The sequence below is a fragment of the Atta colombica genome, unplaced genomic scaffold (genome assembly GCF_001594045.1).
Source record: "Atta colombica isolate Treedump-2 unplaced genomic scaffold, Acol1.0 scaffold69, whole genome shotgun sequence".
Classification (NCBI taxonomy): Eukaryota; Metazoa; Arthropoda; class Insecta; order Hymenoptera; family Formicidae; genus Atta; species Atta colombica.
The window spans coordinates 570,397-592,331 of record NW_017259560.1 but is presented as its reverse complement, the minus strand read 5'-3'; the positions used below and the strand labels follow the sequence as shown (position 1 = coordinate 592,331).

The 21,935-nt window shown below is 35.6% G+C and overlaps 1 protein-coding gene across 1 annotated transcript; it reads right to left on the bottom strand.

The window, feature by feature from the left end:
• Positions 1 to 450: 450 nt before the first annotated feature.
• LOC108692299 (zinc finger protein 267-like) lies at positions 451 to 5,882 on the bottom strand. Its single transcript, XM_018200488.1, has 4 exons — positions 5,835 to 5,882; positions 3,701 to 4,044; positions 2,178 to 2,564; positions 451 to 2,069 (listed from the first exon to the last, which is right to left on the bottom strand). The coding sequence occupies exons 2-4, from the start codon at positions 3,839 to 3,841 to the stop codon at positions 453 to 455; spliced, it is 2,145 nt and encodes a 714-aa protein (XP_018055977.1). The 5' UTR covers positions 3,842 to 4,044; positions 5,835 to 5,882; the 3' UTR covers positions 451 to 452.
• Between the last annotated feature and the right edge of the window lie 16,053 nt (positions 5,883 to 21,935).

Genomic DNA, 21,935 nt, shown 5'->3' with positions numbered 1-21,935 from the left:
AATAATGTAAGAAACGAATTAAAGATGCTATTATCGGTATTTTTATAATTTAGTACTAAAAAGAATTTGTATTATCGACATCAGGTTCGGCCGTCACTCCAGCATCCCCTTAATAACATATAATAACACATATCTTTCAAATATTAGATCCGTACTCATTTAAAAACTACAGCATGCATTCTATATAATTTGTTGGCAAAATATATCATTATGTCCGGTGAATTCAACAGATCTACTTTCTGTCCGATGTACATCAAAATATCTAATTTGTTAGAATAATCATTTTGATTTCATTCCTATAGTATTAAAGTACAAATACCACGTTCGTTCAAGAGAACAAAACCATAAGAAAATATTTTAGCGCGTCATAAAGTTTCTCTTGCTTATACAACCACGATTTTATGATTATTACCATTTGGCAAGAGAACATAATAGACACGCTTTCCCTTATCTCATTGAAACTCTTGCACATTAGTATGATACTGACTGTTAGCAAATGAATTATTAACTTGTTCGTTTCGTTCAATAACGCTTTGCATTTCAACAGTCGACTCATTGCTAGATTGCCCATTATTATTTAAATTTCCAGTATTATTAACGTTATTTGTCACTACATTCACATTATTTGTAGGATTCGATTGTTGTTGATGCCCGTTTAAACTATTTTGTGCAGAATTATTATTTTTCGATCTATGTCTAAGTCTATGTGTAGTAAGATATTGTTTTACTGAAAATGCTTTGTGACATATATCGCATTTATATGGAAATGGATCAGGACAATTTATACCATCCATGACAGCTACCGCATGAGTAGTTAAATGCATTACATAATAATGTTTTACAACAAATGACTTTCCGCAAGTTTCACAGATGTAAGGACCAGATACACCATGCGTTTTTCGATGTTTATGTAGATTATCCTTACGTGAAAAACTTTTACCACACATTTCACATTCGTGCATTTTCTGTCCAGTATGAGAAACCGAATGTCTAACTAAATGTTCTTTACGACTGAATGCTTTTGTACATGTCGTGCACACATATGGTCGCTCACCAGTATGTAATTTTCGATGTTGGAAAAGATGCTCTTTCCGTTTAAATGGTTTACTACAAATGTCACAATTAAAAGAATTAACATTAGTTTGCAAGGAATCATCCTTACTTCCGGAATCTGATGGTTCGCTTACAAGTGTCTCAACATTACAATTATGATTGCTCATTTGATTGAATGAAGGAAAGCTTTTACCACAATCGCGACAAATAGCGTTTCTTCCATTTTGTGAAAGTCCTTGAGGATTGACAGTGATTAGAGAATTTGGCTCTGATCCTGATCTAAGCCTTAGAAATTCTCTGATCTGTTCAATTGAATTACGAGACATTCCATCATCAGACGACGTTTTTGTCAATTCTTTAAAATCTTTGTCGTCTCGAATCATCAATGGAGTCTCTTTGAAACCTAAATTTAGAAATACTTCTGGCGTTGCTTGTACTGTAGTATAAGTTTGTACAGTTGGGTTAGGAGATTCGTCTTTTTGGGTTTCGGATTGTATTTTTTGTATAATTTGTTGATTCGGTTCTATATCTGTTTCAGTTTTGAAAACTATATTATTATTTTGATGTACAACTGGTGTCTCTTGTTTCACTGAAAACTCTTGTTGTGTTATAATTTGCACTTGCTGTTTTTCAAGTTGAAGTTGTCTATGTTGCTTTTCAAATTCACGTTGTTGTCTCTGTAATTGTTGAAGTTGCTGTGATATTTGTGATTGATTCTGTACTGGTTGACTGATTTGACTTTGACTCTGTTGTTGAACCTGTTGAGATAACTGTGCCGACTGATTCAATTGTTGAGACATTGCTCTTTGGGATTGTACTTGCTGATTTATTTGGCTATGATTCTGTACTTGATTTTGAGTTTGTGTTTGAATTACAGGAGGCTGATTTTGTTGATCACTGATTTGATTTTGTGCTTCATTTGATTGTTGTGATACTTGAGAAGTTTGTTGTTGGTAACTGTAATGAGTCTCTGCTGTAGCTTCAACGACAGCTGCTGCCATACCACCTGGTTGCATCTAAATCCAAGAAAAAAATTTTAATACTTCTAATGTAAATAAATAATTTTTAATAAAGCAACAAGCTTTGTTATATTTAATATAAAGTTTTACTTATTAATTACAGACCTGCATAGCACATTTGTATTGTTGTACCCTTGCTTGAACACCACTAATAATTTGTATATTAGAAGTATTTATATTGCTAACTACGACAGGTTGCTGATGTATTTGATCTGTTGTTTGTTGATTATTTATTATTTGATCTCCCACTGATATTGGTTTATCCAATGACTTTAGAACTTCATCCTCTGGTGTAGACGATCTTTCCTTTTCAGTATTCTTTACATAAACTTTTCCTTCTTTCAGAAATTCTTCGGAAAAACGAAGTGAAGTGAAATAAGATTCCAACATACCCTCAGCATTGACAACAGTTTCTCGAAATTCTATGAAATTCTCTAGCTTCTTGACGCATTCATGGCATACAATTTTTGGTAATGAATCCTCCTCCATAATCTTCAAAAAATATAAATAGTTTTAATTTGTAAAAACAAAAAATTTATTCATTTTTATATATATAATTTATTCTATTTTAGTTTTAGCAATTAGACAAAATTAAATGTTAATTTGTCATATATATATTAATAATATGCTAGAAATAAATTAATAGATAAATTAATTTATTAAATAATTAAAATTTATAACATTTTGACAATTTGTATAAACAAAATATATATACTTTTAATCTATTAAAATTGACTGTATCAATAACACAACTGAGCTTCTTAGTTAAATGATTTGTGTGATTAAATGAAATGTAAACAATATTTTAATGTTTTAAAGAAGCATATTAAAATTTTATCAATAATAGTATAATGCTATATGAAAATATATCAACTGATTTGATTAATAATATATAAGATAGTGATATATCTTTATTGAAACATATCATAGGGAAACAATACAAATAATTATATAAGAATATGCTTGTTTATATTATAGCTATATGAAAACAGAACTTTTATATATTAAGTCTTAAATATTAAGTCAAAAGATTTTAAAAAAATAAAAAGGAAGTATTCAAATTAATTAAATTAAATAATTTAATCATTTATATTAATTATTTAATTCTTTTCATAAATTTGTTAAGCTTCTGTACAAAACACACACACACACACACACATACACACACACACATCCCCCCCTCCCCACACACACACTCAAATATATAAACTATGATTTATTATCTTAATTCATACTAAAAAACTTTTTTAAATATTCTTTTTATTATATACATATAAATAAATATATATTATTGTTCTAAAATATAAGACTATAATAACATTGTTATATTTTGAATAAAATGTTCATATATAACTCGTAAATATATATTAATAACATGATCTCATAATTAAAAAATTATTCCAATATCACGGTTTTTCGTGTAAGAATAACTCGCACCAAGTGAATAAAAATGTAATCTATTAAAATCTAAGATCTCACAAATATTCTTCGTAGACTTTCCGAACTTTGGAGTCTTGTGTTGCTCATGGCATATGAAATTAACAAGAGTTAAGGATTGAATAATTATCACATTATTACAAAAGAAATTATTACCAAAAATAGCTCGCGAATTAAGCATGAATGTTCACCTGTATCGGAAGATACGTCTGTATTTTTGTTTGCAATTGTCGTCTACGTCCTTCATCACGAAAAATATTCATCTTGTTACCTTCACTGCTGGTACACAATCGACATAATTCGTAATAGTTCACCTTGCGATATCCCGACATTATTTTTTCACAATAAACAAATCACAAATATTGAAAAATTGCACAAAAAGAGAAAGAAGGTTTTCAATTGCGTGACATACACAAGAGCGATAAACACTAGCACAAAACCACCGCCACCAGTCATCGCCAACGCCGTCACCGTCGTTGTCGCCGCCAACGCCATAGGAAGGATAAATCAAAGTAACGATCATGTAACTTTTTCCCTAGGACGAAAACATGAAAAGTAAAATTTTTTTGTGATTTTTTTGAAATTTTGATGTACATAACTGTAAGAAATAAGCGACAACACGAGAAAAATATCGAGCTCGAGGGCCCTTATTCTTGCAAAGCGTAGCATACGAAAACCTAGGGAAATACTATAAGATACGTTAAATATTATATAGCATTTCCATAGTTTTTCGTATGCGATACTTTTCAAGAATAGATACTTGTATTTATAGTCAGGCTTATATTTCTATTTATTTTTAAATACTAAAATTTATTTTTAGATACTCCACGAATTATTTCATTGACTGCTGAACATTTAAAGATAAATTTAAGGAAGCTTTAAGTACAAGGTTTGACTATGAATACAGGCAAGAGGTCCTGTTCTTGAAAAATATCGCATACGATAAAACTAGGAAAACGCTATAGTATATGTAACGTATATTATTTCGTATAGTATTTCCCTAGCATATAATTGTATAGTATTTCCCTAGTTTTTCGAATATTCGATATTTTTCAAAAATAGAGGCCCAGGGGGGGCGCAATTCCGTAAGGGTGATTATATGTAGTGCAATTATCATCCATATTCATAGTCCTTCTTTATTTTAAAAATGGAGGATTCTTCTTCTCCTCCATGAAGAATTCTTCAAGGCCTCTTTGTTTCATAAACGGTCTCAAGTCTGTCTTCCCAAAGGAAGGAATATTCTTCCCAAAAGAAGGAAAGATTTTAGTAATCTACTGAGAATAGCATGTCATAATATATATAGTGTATGCACCTAATATCGTGAATTACGAATAAAAAAGATTATAAAGGCATTGTTGATTAAATAAGGTCGTGATTAAGCATTTTGCAACAATAATGGACAAAAATAAAACTAATAGCGAATTTGATTGGACGCACTCATTGCGCACTAATGCACATTAAAACTGTTGTACATACACAAAGTAACGTAAATATATGTTTATAAATAAACAGAATGTTTATAAATAAATAGAAATCGAAATTAAATTGTGAAATATTCAATACATTTTATTGTACTTAGATAAAATATGTATTTTATAATTCGAAATGTTTGCATTTTATTTTTATACTCAATTTAGTGTACAACGGCTTTAATATGCATCAGTGCTTCCAATCGAATTCGCCAATGCTTATTATAAGAAGAAAAAAATGCTTTTAGAGGAGTTTATTTCCGAAAAAAAATTATCAGATTAAAGCTATCGAAAGTAAAAAGACCGATGTGACGAATTAAATTTGGAAATTTGCTTGGTTATGAAGATACATCTCCTCAATCTATCTTAAGAAAAGGAAACTAATAAGGTTTCTTTGATCAAGGTTTGTGAAACATGAACTGAAAAACAAGGAATCCTCATTCCTCAAGAAAGAACTATGAATATACAAATGTAGCGCGATAAGCAGTACGGGCCAGTGACAAATTCACATTACTAAGGGCCAATTGTTCCATCTTTTAGTAAATTTTACCTGTGAAGTAAATTTGGCAATCCATGCATGTGATTGGATAATCTTGCTACTTACCCAACAGATAAAATGTGCCAAAAGATGAAACAATTAGCTCTAAGCACTTTTAATAGAATTAATTGATTTAAATGCAATTATTAAGCAAATTCGTTGAAAAAATAAGAGTATTAATGAAATGTGTATAAAAATAAGTTAATATATTTAAAAAAATTCATATCAAAGATTATTTGTCACTAGCCCGTGTTACTTACCGCGTTACATGTAATACAGGAGAAAAGAAGCAACGATTTGCGCGATTCCTATAGTTACTTAGTTTCTGTACCGCGTATCGCGTACCACGCTACGTGTAATCGCACCTTAATGGTTTCTGCACACTGGACGCGGAAACGCGTGACAAAATGTGATATGGTAGCTAATAAGCTTACAGCTCCTAATGTGTTCATTGATTACCGCGTCTCATTTTGCGGCAAGCGTTTTCGCGTTCAGTATGCAAGAGCCATAACTATCTTTACACGCCTATCGACAATTGTCATATATGAAAAAACTGCGCAATAACAACTGGTCGGTAAGCGTGTAAAATAGTTACAGAATCGCGCCCCAGGTGGGTCTATAATTATCGTATATGAAAAATATCGTGCAGTCGGTATCACATGCAACTTCGAAATCGTATTCTCCGCTATCAACCCAGTCAGAAATAATTTCTCGAAAAGATGTCATTTCGATGTCGAAAATAAAAGTCGAAAGTTTTCGAAATTTCTATTGATTTCGATGGATTTTTGACTCCAATTTCGATTAATTTTCGAGTTGGAAATAAAATCTTGAATTGATCTAGTCAGCATAAAAATGTACTACTAGTATCACTAATGCAATAAATAAATTTGACAAATAATGTTACTAATAGCGTAATAGTGGTGGAGAAAATTTCATTAAAGTTCATTGCAATTTTACTGTGAAAATAAATATTATTGATTAGCATCATATTTCAGAGGATACACAAAATTATAATAAAAAATTATAATAAAAAAAAATTTATTTTATGAATTCGAGAATTAATTTTATGATGCATCCATGCGCGGTCACCCATCCGAATCCAAATCTCCATTTACCATGCTTCATTTTTGTGATCGTATGAGAATTGCTCCTTCGAAGAACCATGAAACATCTATAATGCTAATGGATGTATAGTTGTAACATATTTGTTCAAAAATATTGTGAAAGAGGCAGAACACATAAAAAAAATATAGTTAATGTTAAATATAATAGTAATGTACAAATGATGATACCTATGATAATAACTTGTTTTTAATAGTACTGCAAAATATTATTTTTATTAACTGAAATAATACTAATTGCTCTAACGATATATGTATGTATTTTTTATTCTAATAAAATTTTTATACCAATATTACAATTAATGGAAGTAGTTCTATATTACGTCATATGTCGTCATATACTACTACAGTAGTAACACTACTGGCTCAGCATTGACACTATTGCGTATCAGTAGTAATATTACTGCAGTAACAGTAGTGACACTAATAGTACTTTTATACTTCCAAATGATATTGGAAACATGTATGATAGACCAACATTTAAATTTCATTTAAAAATCGAGATCATTTCGATATCGATTCGAACTAGAATTAGTCTAGGCTTTGATAAAATTGATGATATTTTTCCTTGATTTCGTACTCATTTCGTATTAATAGATTGTCAGCATTTATGAAGAGACATTTCCTGAAATTCCTCAATACAAAAGTGATGTATTAAGATTATATTAAATAAACTACAAAGTACAAATAAAAGTAATGTTATTCAGCAGGATTAGAACAATAAAAGATACAAAGAATTACTAGAAGAAAAAATGTAGATTTGATTGACAGTTATAAAAAATGTTCCGATTCATATAAAAAAATTCCACAATTTTCTAAAAAATTATAAAATTATTTATAAATTCTGAAAAATTTTGAGAAAGCTGATTGGAGCGATATTACAATTGTCGAAATGAAATCGGAAAAAAATGTCAATTCGATCTTTGAACAAAATTATTCAAAATATAAGATTACGTATCACAAATTTATACCAAAAATATTAAAAATGTATCAAACTCTCATTGCACTCTCTATATACGTAATTTTTTATCATCTCGAAAATGTTGAAATTTCGATACAAGTTTCGAATCGATAATTTTTCCATCGTAATGATGTCTTTTCGAGAAACTATTTCTGACTGAGATGCGATATGTTGTCAGCATGGAGTAGAAAGAATAGAAAATCGAAAAATAGGCTTTGAAACTAGGTTTTGAAAAATGTGGTCAAAATCAGGTTTTTGATTGATATTAGTGGTGCTCGGTAGGGAGCATTCGAATCATAAAACTCCTCTCATATACTTACGCAACCGAACACATATAATCTAAGAATAGAGATGTTATTTTGTGACATCATGCTCTGACAGTAACAGGAAGACATAAATTGTCATTAAAACTGCATGAAGATTGAAACATTCTTCATATAAAATTGGTATGATCAGAAAAAAACCTGAGAGAGAACATGACAGCCCAAAACCTGTAACTACAAAATGCACACTACTGCCCTCTGACAAAGTGGATGTAAACTATAACAACGTCCACTTTTCTTACGGTACATCATTTATTTTTCAAGGCTGGAGATGATAAATCGATATTTGATTCATATAATCGTGCTATATGTAATTTTTGTTATTTTTTGTTGAGTAGTATATATGGAAAATAAAGTTTTAATGAAATGTATTCATTTTCACATGTATTAGGTTTCACATATTTATATACGTATGTAACTCATAATGTAAAAGATTTCATAAACATACGATCTTAATTATTTTTTAAATGTATCCGAAGTATAAATAAAGTACAAATTTTATCTATATCTTTCCTAATTGTTTAATGATAGTCTAAGAATTATATATAAAATCATTCTTAGATCGAGATTTTTATTATGATCAAAAAAATGAATGATAAATTCATCAAATTGACATTATTTTTATTTTCTTGTTCTCCTTGGGTATAAAACAAAACAATATTTTGATATGCCATATCCACTACATAAATTAAATATACTTCACATTAATCTCACTTCTATCGGGAACCGCATTTATTACTATATTTGTCGTATGCGACTTGTATATCGCATGGGTTATTCCCACTCGATATTAATCGTTCAATATTTTCTCGCATACAATATATCTATTACATCCTGGGAGAGGACGTAATAGATGTATCGTATGCTGAGCTGAGGTAAGTTGTGGTATTGTAAGCGTTAGTTGCGGCGCTCGAGTCAATTTTTTTTCTCGGTTTTCTTCTCTTTCTCTCTCTCTCTCTCTCTCTCTTTGGTGTTATGGCGTTTTGCGTGCGGATTCCTTGTAAGTCTCAGCGATAGATTTTAGTTAGCGCTCGGTAAGATTTATAATCACCTTATGTTCACTGCGAGATTGACATCGTTTATTGTTCATGACATTAGATAATTGTTCGCGTCGTCAGATAAATGCTTATGTTGTAAATTTTCTTAGTTTCTCGTATTCTAATCTTGTAATGCGATGCCATTATCCGAATCGTCATACGCAATCACGTCTCTACTTTTGTAATCTGTTTGTTCTAATAATTGAATTTGTATTAAACTACCTTATAGCAATATGAGTCAGAATCATTGAGTAACATATATTTGTAAACTTAACGATTTTTCCGCCAATTGTCCTTTGTCATTAATTAGTCATCTAGAGTTCGGCGCCACATTGGACATAGCAGTCACAACGTGGTGGGCACGTAGCCCAAATTGGTGACCTCCGACGTGATTGCGTAGCGTTCCATTTAACCTAACGCGCGCGTCCTAAGAAGCCGCAGATATGGCTCAGGCGATCCTCTCTCAGGCGATCAGGGCATCGTCACATATAGCTGAAGTGCTTGTACTTACGAATCGGAATCAGATCCACACCGTTCTGGAAATCGAAGCCAGACCTATAGTTCATGGAAGCTCAATTCCTCACCGTAGGTATAACTATATGAGACGAAATTCAATTATGTGTACAGTGCCTTGACGAAGATTCTTTGACCGAAATTGTACTTAATTCGCCCGCGATGGATAGATACGCCGCGTTCAAAGATAGGTTAGTTAAGAGCTTCGCGGATAGCACCGAAAAGAAAGTGCGTAAATTATTAAATGAAGTTGATCTAGATGACTGTCGTCCGTCGTAATTACTTCGATGATTGATCTCGCGCAAAATGGCGTGTCAGAAGAAGTGCTTAAATCCTTGGCTGCAGCGCCACAACAAATGCAGGCTATATTAATAGCTACTAAGCATGAACTCGAAGAGCAACTAGCAGACCGAATAAGATTGCAGATGTGCTATCCGCTGGCATTAACGCTGTCGCAGCAGTTACATCGACAAAAGCTAATTCGGCAGATTCCCAAATGTCCGCGCTTTTAGATCTAGAAACTCGTTTATCGCGTGACAAGTCACAGGCCTCACGGAATTCTCGCAGAAACCGTTCAAGATCACAATCGGAAAGCAAGCTGTGCTAATCATTGATATTTTAATGGAAAAGCTACCAAGTGTATCGCAATCCTGCAGCTGAAAGCCAGCGGAATAGGAAAACTAGAGGCTGAATTATCCCCGGCGGCAGATAATTTGGCTGTGGCAGATCTCAGACCATGTCATCGGCATCAAATTTTTGTTTCGGACACCGGAGCGGATGTCTCTACCATTCCTGCTTCAAGACGCTGATCGTACTCACATTAGCGATCGGGTACTCTATGCTGCAAACAGAACGATCATCCCTAAGTGTGACAAAAATTATACCAGCTTGATTTGGGATTCCGTCGTGTTTTTCAATGGCCTTTCATAATATGGCCTTTCATCGACGCTTTTATCATTGGCTCAGATTTTTTAGCACGTTTGTTACCTGACATACGGCACAAGCATTTGATTGACGGTAACACGTTTCTTAAAGTTTCTCAGCTTGTTAACAAAGCCATTCCTCGTTTAACAATGCTGGTCCATACAAAGAGATCCTAAACAAGTTTTCGAAACAACTAGGACGTCGATTACGCACAAACAAACCGCACGGAGTGAAACATGTAATCGAAACAACGGGTTCCCCGTATCAAACAAAGCCAGACAACTCTGTCCAGAAAAATTCAAAGCAGCTAAAGAGTTTGAGTACATAATGCAACAAGGCTTATGTAAATCTTCCCTTGAGCTAATCCTCTATATCTCGTGCAGAAGATGAATATATAGTGATTGACGTCCGTATGGAGATTACCGCAAACTGAATGAGGTAACCTTGTCAGATCGTTACTCAATTTCGTTCTTGCAAGACAGCACACATTTCCTGCGTGGCAAAACCGGTTCTTTACGGTAGTTCTAGTGCACGCGTATCAACAGATTCCAGTCCGCAAATCGGATATTCGCGAAACCGCAATCATTACACCGTTCGGACTTTTCGAATTTCCTTATATGACATTCGAATTTCGTAACGCCGCACAAACCTTTCAAAGATTTATGGACTAGGTAATTGCAGGACTTGACTTCTGTTTTATTTATATTGATGACATTTTAATCGCTTCGCAGGAAACACAGCACAAGGAGTGCTGTGTTTCCTGCGAAGCGATTAAATCTAAAAATACTATTCGACAGATTTCAACAGCATGACATAGTAATAAATCCGAATAAATGTATTCGGACAGAAAAGTGTCAGCTTCCTGGGACATACGATCAGCGCTAAAGGCATCAAACTTTTATTCGAAAAAATCCAAGTTATCGCTGAATTTCAGGAACCAGTCAAAGGACTTCGACATTTCTTAGGAATGTTCAATTTCTATAATCGGTTTCTCAAAGATCGCAAGCATGCAAGTGCTGAATGCAATCTCGGGATGTAAACGCAACAACAATGCGCAAATAGAATGGACTCCTGAGCTCAAACAATCCTTTCAACGAGTTAAGGAACATCTCGCTCAAGTCTCGCTCGCATTTCCAGCAGCAAGACAACACTCTCGTTGCAAACAGACGCCTCAGACAAAGAAATTGGTGCAGTGTTTGCAACAGTACAACAACGGTTTTTATAATCACTCAGTTTCTTTTCAAGAAAGCGCCTACAAAATATAGCAAACAAAGTATAGCGTAGGATAGAGAATTATTAGCTTTTTATATAGCCAAATATTTTCGATATATTTCATATATGCTAGAGAGTCGAATTTCACATTATCGCGTATAAATCCCTACGTATTCAAGAGGAAATCGAAATGTTGCCAAGACAAACCTGTCAATTATTCTTCATTTCAGAGGTCATAACCGACGTACGTCATGTTCCAGGCGTTGAAAACATTGTAGCAAATGTATTATTTCGCATCGACACTATCGTGATGCTAACTTTCGATATGCAAAAGATTGCAAAAGCTCAAGGATCGGACAACGAATTGCAACAACTGAAGTAATCTACATCAACGTCTTTGAAACTCAAAAATATTGGAAACAATATCCAACATTTACTGTGATACTTCAGAAGAAGAGATCAAACCATACATTCCTGGATCATTACAAAGACGAATTTTTGGCATGTCTCATCAAAGCAGCACAGCAACTCACCGGCATATTGCGCAAAAATTTGTGGTTCTCCATGACATTAAAGAATCCGCACGTGTTTAGTCGGCAATCTAAAATTCATCGGCATAATCATACCTCGCCTACCAAAATCAGTACCAGATACTCGTACATATCGTCGGTCCTCTACCTCCACTCAAAGGTTTTAGGTATTTGTTAACAATGATTGACCGATTTACTTGTTGGCCGGAAGCTATTCCATTACACGATTGTATTGCAAACACGGTGGCGAAGATGTTTTACACTCACTGGGTAGCCAGATTTGGAGGGCCTAATCACGACTGATCAGGGCTCACAATTCGAAGCGCAATTGTTTGACGCGTTAACCAAACTGGTCGGTTCTAAATGATATCGAACAACTGCATACCATCCAGAATCTAATGGCATCATCGAACGATTGCATTGCTCTTTAAAAACTGCATTAATGTGCCACGATGAAACTCAATGGACTGATACACTATCAGTATTACTCGGATTAAGAACTTGTTTCAAAAAGGATCTAAGCATTTCTGTAGCAGAATTAGTTTACAGCACTAACTTCAAAGTACCGAGTGAATTTTTCTCTTCTGAAGAAATGCCGAGCAAATTTTCATCGAGAATTTCCACGTAATTATGCAAAAATTACGGCCTAGACCAACTTCTCATCACATTAGATCTAAGTTATTTTTCCATAAAGATTTGTATAACTGCTCTCACGTCTTTCTCAGAATAGAAGATAACAGCGTACACCGGACCAACCGTACACCGAACCGTAAAGTATTAAAGTACATTTCGGACAATGTCTTTGCTATAAAAGTTAATAGCAGATGTATCACCGTCGATAGACTTAAGCTCACTTATTTAATAATTCAAGACTTAGAAACTACTCGTCTTCAACTAACATTCTAGTGCAATGTGAATCAAAGATATAGCTTGGTCCAGCAAAGAGAAAGACTGTTAGATTTAAGGATTAAAATTCGCGCGATATTTCATTAAGTGATTAATAAACATAAGTTTCTATTTGTTTCATTTAATTTTATTTTCGTTCTGGCGAATTTAATCAATATTCTTTTCCTTAATACTGGGAAGGAAGTACTATGGCGTTGCAAGCGTTAATTACGGCGCTCGAATCAGTTCTTTTTCCGGTTTTCCTTTCTCTCTCTCTCTCTCTCTCTCTCTCTCTCTCTCTCTCTCTCTCTCTCTCTCATGGCGGATCTTTTGTAAGCGGTAGATTTTAATTAGCGCTCAGTAAGATTAATAATCACCCTATATTCACTGCGACATCGACAATGGTTACTGCTCATGTCAATAGGTAATTGCTCGCATCGTCAGATAAATGCTTATATTGTAGATTTTTTAATTTTTCGTATTCTAACCTAGTAATGCAATATCCGAGCCGTCATATGCAATCTCTACTTTTGTAATCTGTACATTCTAAACAATTAATGTAAGTCGGTTCCATCCTGAAGACGGAGTGAACATGCCACTTCATCCACAAAGGTATACGACAGATTACCATCTATCATCCAACGAAGCCGCCCCGAGAAGGGCGATGGAAAAACCCAGCGCCTATAGGGCATTTCTGCAGATTCGCCTCGAATTCTCGAGGCATCTTGCGCTCACGGGGAGGCCTACTCATCTCTGTCTAGACGCACACTCTGGAAGGATAAGGATAGGAATTAGGATTAGGATTAATATTGGATATTGGCTTGCCCATAATGCTGAGACAATCAAGTAGATTGCCTCCTGCTCTATCGAAACAAGTCAGCTCTATGTGGGGCGCCGGTAAATTCGAACTCGTAACAGTAGGTCACGAGTCGAACGCACAAGACGTCTGACCAACCGACATTCAAATATCCTGGTATAGTATTCTAAACTTTATGATAGCCATGGAGGGCAACGCAAGCGCATCAGCTCTCTTGTTGCCATATATTCCTTTGTGGGCAAGTGCCCATAATAGATGACAAAATATGTCCATAATAGATGGACAAAATGGCCATGAAAGGCCAAGCGCGATAGATTAGATTTAATTTGCAGATGAGGTAGTTGACATTCTTATGGCTAGAATGCGAAATGGCTCTAAGGATGCTCTGAGAGTCCGAGACGATAGTGGCTTCGTTACAATCGGCAGCATTGAACTCAAGGATGGCCATCAGGATGGGTTAAGAAGATCTCGGGGAACAATTTGTTCTGGATACATAGGTTTAACTACTGAAAAGCTGCTGGCTCCTCATCAAAGCGCCATCCCCAGATTTTAAACCGTCCATAAATAAGAAAGGATCCAGCTCAAAGTATTTGTAAGATAATTCTATAAATTTGACTTGAGCCTCGACGCTACTGCAGTCCTTAGCTAATATAGTCATTGTATCAATAATACAATCCTGTGTAAAAGATAAGCTTTCGAGGCAGAGATTGCCGGACGGTAGGATCTGTGCATACGCTCCTTCGAATCTTTTTTAACATTTTAAACAGGGAACAGAAACGAGGGCTTCTCTTCTCTTAGCTGGCGTTTCCAAGCAATTAAGACTATTCAAGATTGAGGATCTGCTTCTGAGACAGGCATATGATTTTAAATCTAGAAAGAAGGAAGAAGAACCTTAGATCCAACGGTGCTTCCTTAGTTTCGACCATGAGTATGTTAATAGTAGTAGATTGTCTGAATCCGAGTGCTGTGTGCAGATTTTTTTTAACCAGGCGCTCGAATCGATTAAATTTGTGCTGATTGTCCTTAAGCCTGAATATATAACAGCCATACTCTAACTGATCGAAAAACAGTTCTATATAGGTTGAGTAAAAGTGAGTCTGGGGTGCGACCCCATTTAATGCCTGCTAAGACGAAGATGATGTTAGTTATTATTTTACCTTTGCTCACCAGGTAATTGATGTGGTCTTTCTCCTTAAATTTGGAGTCGAAATGCACACCGAGGAAGACAATTGAAAATGTCCTGGGAATAACAATCCCATTAATAGTAACAGCAAAATCCAGGAAGTCGGATCTCTTTCTAGTAAACAACATCCATGGCAAGGACAGGCTCAGGCCTTTACACTCTAGATAATGGCAGATATTTTCCAATGAGACCTACACCGAATAAATAATCGTTTCAATATTTTTTTTCGTTGAAAAGATCACAATATTGTCGGCGTACTGCAATGTGAGAGTATCCTCATGCAAGTAATTACTTAGGTCAGAGCAGTATAAATTAAAGAGTAGAGGGCTAAAAGCAGAACTCTGAGGCTGTGTCTCTAAAGGAGTTAAACGGGTCCTGAACAATATCATTATTAACAAATGAAAAACGAGATTAATAAATTTTTTTGTCTTGGCCAAGAGACCGAGCCTGAGCAGATCGTTGTCCAAGATAGATGGACTCAATGGGTTTCTCTATGTCTAGAAAGACACATATGGTATTAGATCCTCAATGAATGATCCCACCTTGAATATAGTTGGTGAGAGCGACCAGACTATCTGCACAGGAGCTGCTGGAGCAGAAGTCCAGTTGAATGAAGGTCAAGAGCGTTCTCAACAAACCATTTGACTCTCCAATATATGATATTTTCCAATACTTTGAGGAGACAGGATATCAGTAAGATGGACCTTTCCCGCCGGATTTAGGGATGAGAACAACTAGTGCATTCAGTCATCTGAGAATGCGCTTTTATTGAACAGCTGGTAAATGCTTAGAAGTTCCTCCAAATAGGGGAAAATGCTTGATCATAGAGTAGTCTATTTGGTCAAACCCTGGGGCCGATTCTGTCCTAGCTGCCGCAATTGATTATTGCAACTCCTTCATGGAGATCGATTGGGCCGTCCAACAATTCGTATATTTGTGATTTTGATCTGCAAATTGCATGCTCTCTAGAACGCTCTCTGCACGAGGGGAAGCAGATTGAGTTGATAACCTTCTCCTGAGTCACTCTTTTCCCCGAGATGGTGAAGAGGGAGATGGATACGCCAGTTTTAAAGACTTTGATTATAGCCCATAGCTGGAAAGTGGGCATCTTGCCCCACCAGGTTGAAGCTACTGCAAAACTCGCGCCATTTGCTTCTCTTGACCTTCCTAACAGTTTTTCTACATTCCGCAGCTCGTTTATATTCCAAGTAGTTTTCAAAGGAAGATTGCAAGTTGAATTGCTGCATTGCAACCTTTTTTTAATCAGCTGCCACTTGGCATTCCTCCGTCTACCAAGAGGGAAAGATGCGCTTAACAGTGGTTTATTTAAAAGCAGGAATACGCGACCCAGCTGGAAAGAAAGAATAGGCAATGTTAAGAATATTGTTTTTGAAACATTCATAATGGCTCACTGCATCTGAGAGGGGGAGAGAGGAAGTTTCCCAGCGGGTTGATTTTCAGACTTACTGCAGGATTTTTAACTGCTGCAAGTTAAGTCTGATCTTATATTTGAACTGCGTTTTAGACTTGATGGGCACGTCCAGACGGACAATAACAGGAAAATGGTCACTCGAAAGGGTATCTGATGTAGCAAAGTAGAAACAGGTACAAATCCGACGTGGTTATCACCAGATCAATGACTGACGACTTGCTGCCTGTTGGCTGAAGGAGCGTCGATTTGCTATGATTGTAAATCATTAGCTCGAAATCGTCTAAAGATCAATGAATCTGCCAGTGGAGTCCGTAGCAAAACAATCTCAGTCGACGTGGAGCGCGTTAAAGTCACCCACCAATATGGCATATTCGTACTGCCGCATCGAGGATGCGATCAAGAATTGTCACCGAATACTAGCGTGGCGGCAGATTAATCAGAATACATGTAGAATTGTTTATGTATCTTTGGACTCCAATAACTTCTATAGAGTGATGTTGGCTAAACGAAATGCTGAGTTCTTCAAAGTAAATGCTATTTCTAATTGGCAATTCCATTCTGCCCAGGAAGTACAATCGCTCCTGAGCATGCAGAAATTCTTCAGCATGAATTGATGATCGGTAGTTTAGTTTCTTGCAGACAGAATATATCGTATGAATCTGTAATTTTTTGAAGTTCAGAAGCTATTGTATCCTTGGGTGAAGGATATTGATAGGGGATCCGCCAAGAACCAGGATTTATAAATAAGCCATTAAATACACAAAACTAGTATTTTAATAATTAGTTACTGCTTATAATGATAAATTTATACACTTTATTAGCATATGGATTTAGATTGTTATCACTTAATTGAACTAGGTAATTTGATGTGTCGACCCGATTTCGGTTTATAGATACGTTCGCGTTGACTTTATAATTCGGTTGATATTATGATTTAATATGCGTGAGTTATTGACGTACGGGCGTAATCTTGGCTAATAGTAAGACTCTGTCAGTATGTCAGTATGTACAGCGTTTGATAATATACTCGAACTGCTGACTTGGCTTGCACTTTGGTCAGCTATTCGAGTTGATAGTTCTCTTTTTTAATGCGATCATTGCTGACAATCGCATCCTTTTTTACTTTGGCGAGTAATAGCTTCCGTCTTTTTTGCAATTTGCGAGAAACAGCTCGCAGGATTTGTGTGTTGCTTCCGCAAGATTGCATTTTCGCAATTGAAATACGAAATTGAAGTAGGCAATTGATACGCTGACTTTTCGGAAAACAATGATTTTTAGATCAGTTGCGAAATGACTGAATTGCCTAATTATTGGTTGCTAAATGACTTACTTTATTTTTATTCTATTATATTGGTTATAGTTATCATTATAACAAGCTTTACCTTCTATGCCTCTGCAGTCCAATTAATAATTGTAATACCTTGAGATGATTGAGACCTGTTTGTGAGTGAAAGGTTGGGAGTTAGCGTAGCTAGACCGGTGTGTTGAGGGGAGACAAATTGAGTTGCGCTCTGTAGCGATGATGTAATTAAACTTGTTGCTTAGTGAGTGCTCTTGCTCGATGTAAGAGGCAATAATTGCGCTAAAATCGATTAGAAATTTTAGTAATAGCGAGAATGGTTGCCTTCCACCAAGGGCACAAGTGCTCGAATTCTGCGCCATCAGGACGGTTCGAGTTCATATCACTAACACTAACTGAAACAATCTCACCTGAGATGTTAGTATGGTTATGCGTAAGAAGGATCACATCTCTGTCCGAGATGGAACTTGCCTTTGGGGAGGATCAGATTGTATTTAAGCCATCGGCTTCAGTCGATATTCCACTTGGAATGCGCTTGGCGACTGCTGAGCCTGTTTTGGAAGATAGGCCTGTAGGGATTACAACGATTATCAAGCGGGAATATTCTATCTGGGCCAGTCTGACTCCTGATTTTACGAGGGCACCCTCGCGTAAGCTCCGTCGATATTAAGATGCATCCAAGACAGCAAATCTATTCAAATTGTAGGTTAAAGATGGTTATAGATCAGCAGAGCTGGGCAATAATGGAAACTCATGATAATTAGAGATGCAGAGGGCATCTACACTAAAAGTTTGCTGGGCTGCATGCACTCCGTAACCGCGCGATCTTCCTCCTTCAAATGAAATATTTTCCAAGGATGCAAACGACTGTATATATTTTTGTGTACTTTAAACAGATGTGTTTTTGTGTCCGATTCTGTAGCAAAAATGAAAAATAAGTTTCGACCTTTGGAACAAACGGCGATACTGCATGCAAATCAAAGTAAAGAAAAACATCTCGGAAGAACTTAACCGACAAACTTTACATTGACAATGGTAGAAGAGAGATGTTCAATTTGGCTATTTCTCACACTGCGTCTATTTAGTCTCCTAACCTCGAAAATTTTACTGATAGACTTAAGCTCAGTTTTGAGTTCTTGCTCAGAGATAAAGACAGAAATGCCCTTAATAATGCTAGACCTAAGAACTTTATGTGGGTATATAAACTATAAGGTCGTAGTTAGCAAGCGCTGCATTTTCCACAAGCGAATTAGCGACGGAGGCTGTGCGCGATTTTGCTGCGGCCGATCTTTTTCATGCTGCAAATGTCTATATTCATCATATCAGTTTTGAAATCTTGAACGCTTGATCACAACTTTGTAAAAAGCTTCTGTAACGTTACTGCTGTCCTGGACATGGACCGTGAATGGTGTTAGATCCGATTTGCCGTACCTATTGTTAGCACAATCATTGGCCGCCGAGTGGAAGGCCGTGTTTTCCTGAGAAACAGACAGTGCCTTAGCACTGGACTTCGATCTTTTATGGGCTCGATCATCTGATTTCAAAGCCTTGCCATGATTTAAGGATTTATATCAACATCCTCAAAATTTTGTCGTGATATGTCCGAGTTGACGCTTGATTGTAATGGCGCAGATAGGTTAGTACATATTGGGAGTTAGTACAAATTAGTTCGGTCCGTTTCCCTAAAGATGGTTCCAGGTATGAATGATTCATAGTGATAGCTGATTTTGACGGTTTCAGAGAGGTTAAACATCTGCTAATAATATTCAGTTTATATCGCTTTGAGTACAAAAACCTTGATTTTTACTGTATTTGAAATGTCGAATTTTGTGTTAACTAAGCAGCATTTGCGGGAGATTTTGATTTTCTATTTTAATTGGAAGAAAAGTGCGACTGAAGCCCATCGAATACTTGTCGAAGTTTGGTTATGGTGACATTGCTCGAACTGATAAATCATGTAGAGAATGGTTTCGACGTTTCAAGAATGGAGATTTCAGCGTTGAAGACAAGTCTCGCTCTGGACCGCCAAAAAAATTCGAAGACAAAGAATTAGAAGCATTACTCGAAGAAGATCAAAGTCAAATGCAAGAGGAGCTTATAGAATCATTGAGGATAACTCAACAAGCCGTTTCTGTACGATTGAGAGCCATGGGAATGATTCAAAAACAAGGAAATTGGGTGCCTTATGAACTGAAACCGACGTTGAAAACGATTTTTCACTTGCGAACAGCTGATTCAAAGACAACAGAGAAAAGGTTTTTTGTATCGGATTGTGACTAGAGATGTAGATATTTTACGACAATCTCAAGAAGAAAAAATACTACGCTAAGCCGGTCATTGCCATCGACCTCAACATCAACACCATGGCCGAACATGGTTTGAAGATCATGTTCTGTATCTAGTGGATCTTGTTTACTATGAGCTGAAACCTGGCGATTCCATTACGGGCGATCGGTATCGGCTACAATTGATTCGTTTGAACCGTGCATTGCGACAAAAACGGCGGGAATACGAGCAAAGACATGATAAAATTATTCTTCTTCATGACAACGCTCGGTCTCATGTCGCTAAAAAAATATTTGAAAACGCTCAAATGGGATGTTTTACCGTACCCGCCGTATTCTCCGGACATTGCTCCTTTTAATTACTTGTTGTTCCGAAGGATGCAGTAAGTCACCGATTCACTTCTTTCGCAGAAATCGAAAATTGGCTCCAAAATTGGATAGCCTCCAAAGATGAGTCATTTTTTCGAAATGGAATTCGAAAATTACCTGAGAGATGGAAAAAAGTAGTAGGCAGCGATGAACAATACTTTAATTAATCTGTTCATTCATTTTGTTTTGAAATAAATGCATTTTTGAACAGAAAAAACGGACCAAACTAATTTGTACTCCCAATATAATAAGAAAAGTAATGTAATAAGAAAGATGAATCATTCCGATGGAAGGAATGAGAGTATCAACCAATTAGAGTTTGGGCAATTTGTTTGATTTAAAATGGCCGACTGAGTAGTCAGTCGCATGGTGTAAACAATATGCTATAAGCACACAACCTAGATAAAAAAAAGTTGTTTTGTGTGTATATATATGACAATTTCGACTGTATTATGCCGACGTACTGTCATCAATTGTAAAAGTAAGAGTGGTCGCGATAAAGGAAAAATAAAAATTTTCTTTCCCCCAAAAGCCGGAACTACGGAAGCAGTGACTGGAAGCCTGTAAACAAATACATACTTCACGTTCAGTGTGAGCATTACTGACTAAATAATATTATATTTCCTAAATTTTTTATTCTAATGAAGATGTTTTTTGTATTTTAAAAAAATTTTAAATCATAATTTATTTAACAATGTGAAACATTACCTTTTTAATTCTGTTTTCATTTTTGTTATATCTTATAATAGTCGAAAATAATTAATATTTGATTGTTTCGAAATTTCATTATGATGTTTTCAAATATTAATTGTTTTCGACCATTGCAAAATATAATGAAAATAAGATTAAAAAGGTAGTTTCAAATTGTTAAATTATCAAATTTACAGAAATAATATAACGATTTTTTACATTCTAAAATTTAGAAAATATAATGTTATTTATTTCTATTTTTGTTATTATCTTTATTTCAATTCTATTATTAGGTGTACTTTGCTTCCGCCGTTTTCCTATAGATGGCTTTAGCGGTAAATGGTAGTCGAAATAAATAGATCATAGACATAGTCATACAATAAACTTGGGCATCTGTCAACATAACCCCATAGAAACCCCATTAGTCGATTTGTGTCTGCATCATAAAGTTATTCTCGATTGAAAATGTCAGTTTACGAGCCAAATTCTCGTCATTTGCGGGAGGTTTTAATTTTTTGCTTCAATATGAAGAAATCTGCGGCTGAGGCTCATCGAATGCTCTCAAATACTTATGGTGAGGCCGCTAATTGAAAGAACGTGAGTGGTTTCAACGCTTCAAGAACGGTGATTTTGACGTCCAAGGTCATGCTCTGTATTTGGTGGGACCAGCTCGGCGTAGTGTATTATGAACTGTTAAAACCAACTGAAACAATCACAGGCGATCGATATCGAACGCAATTGATGCGTTTGAGCCGAGCATTGAAAGACAAACGGCCGCAATATAACGAGAGACACGATAAAGTAATTTTGCAGCATGACATTGCTCGACCCCATGTT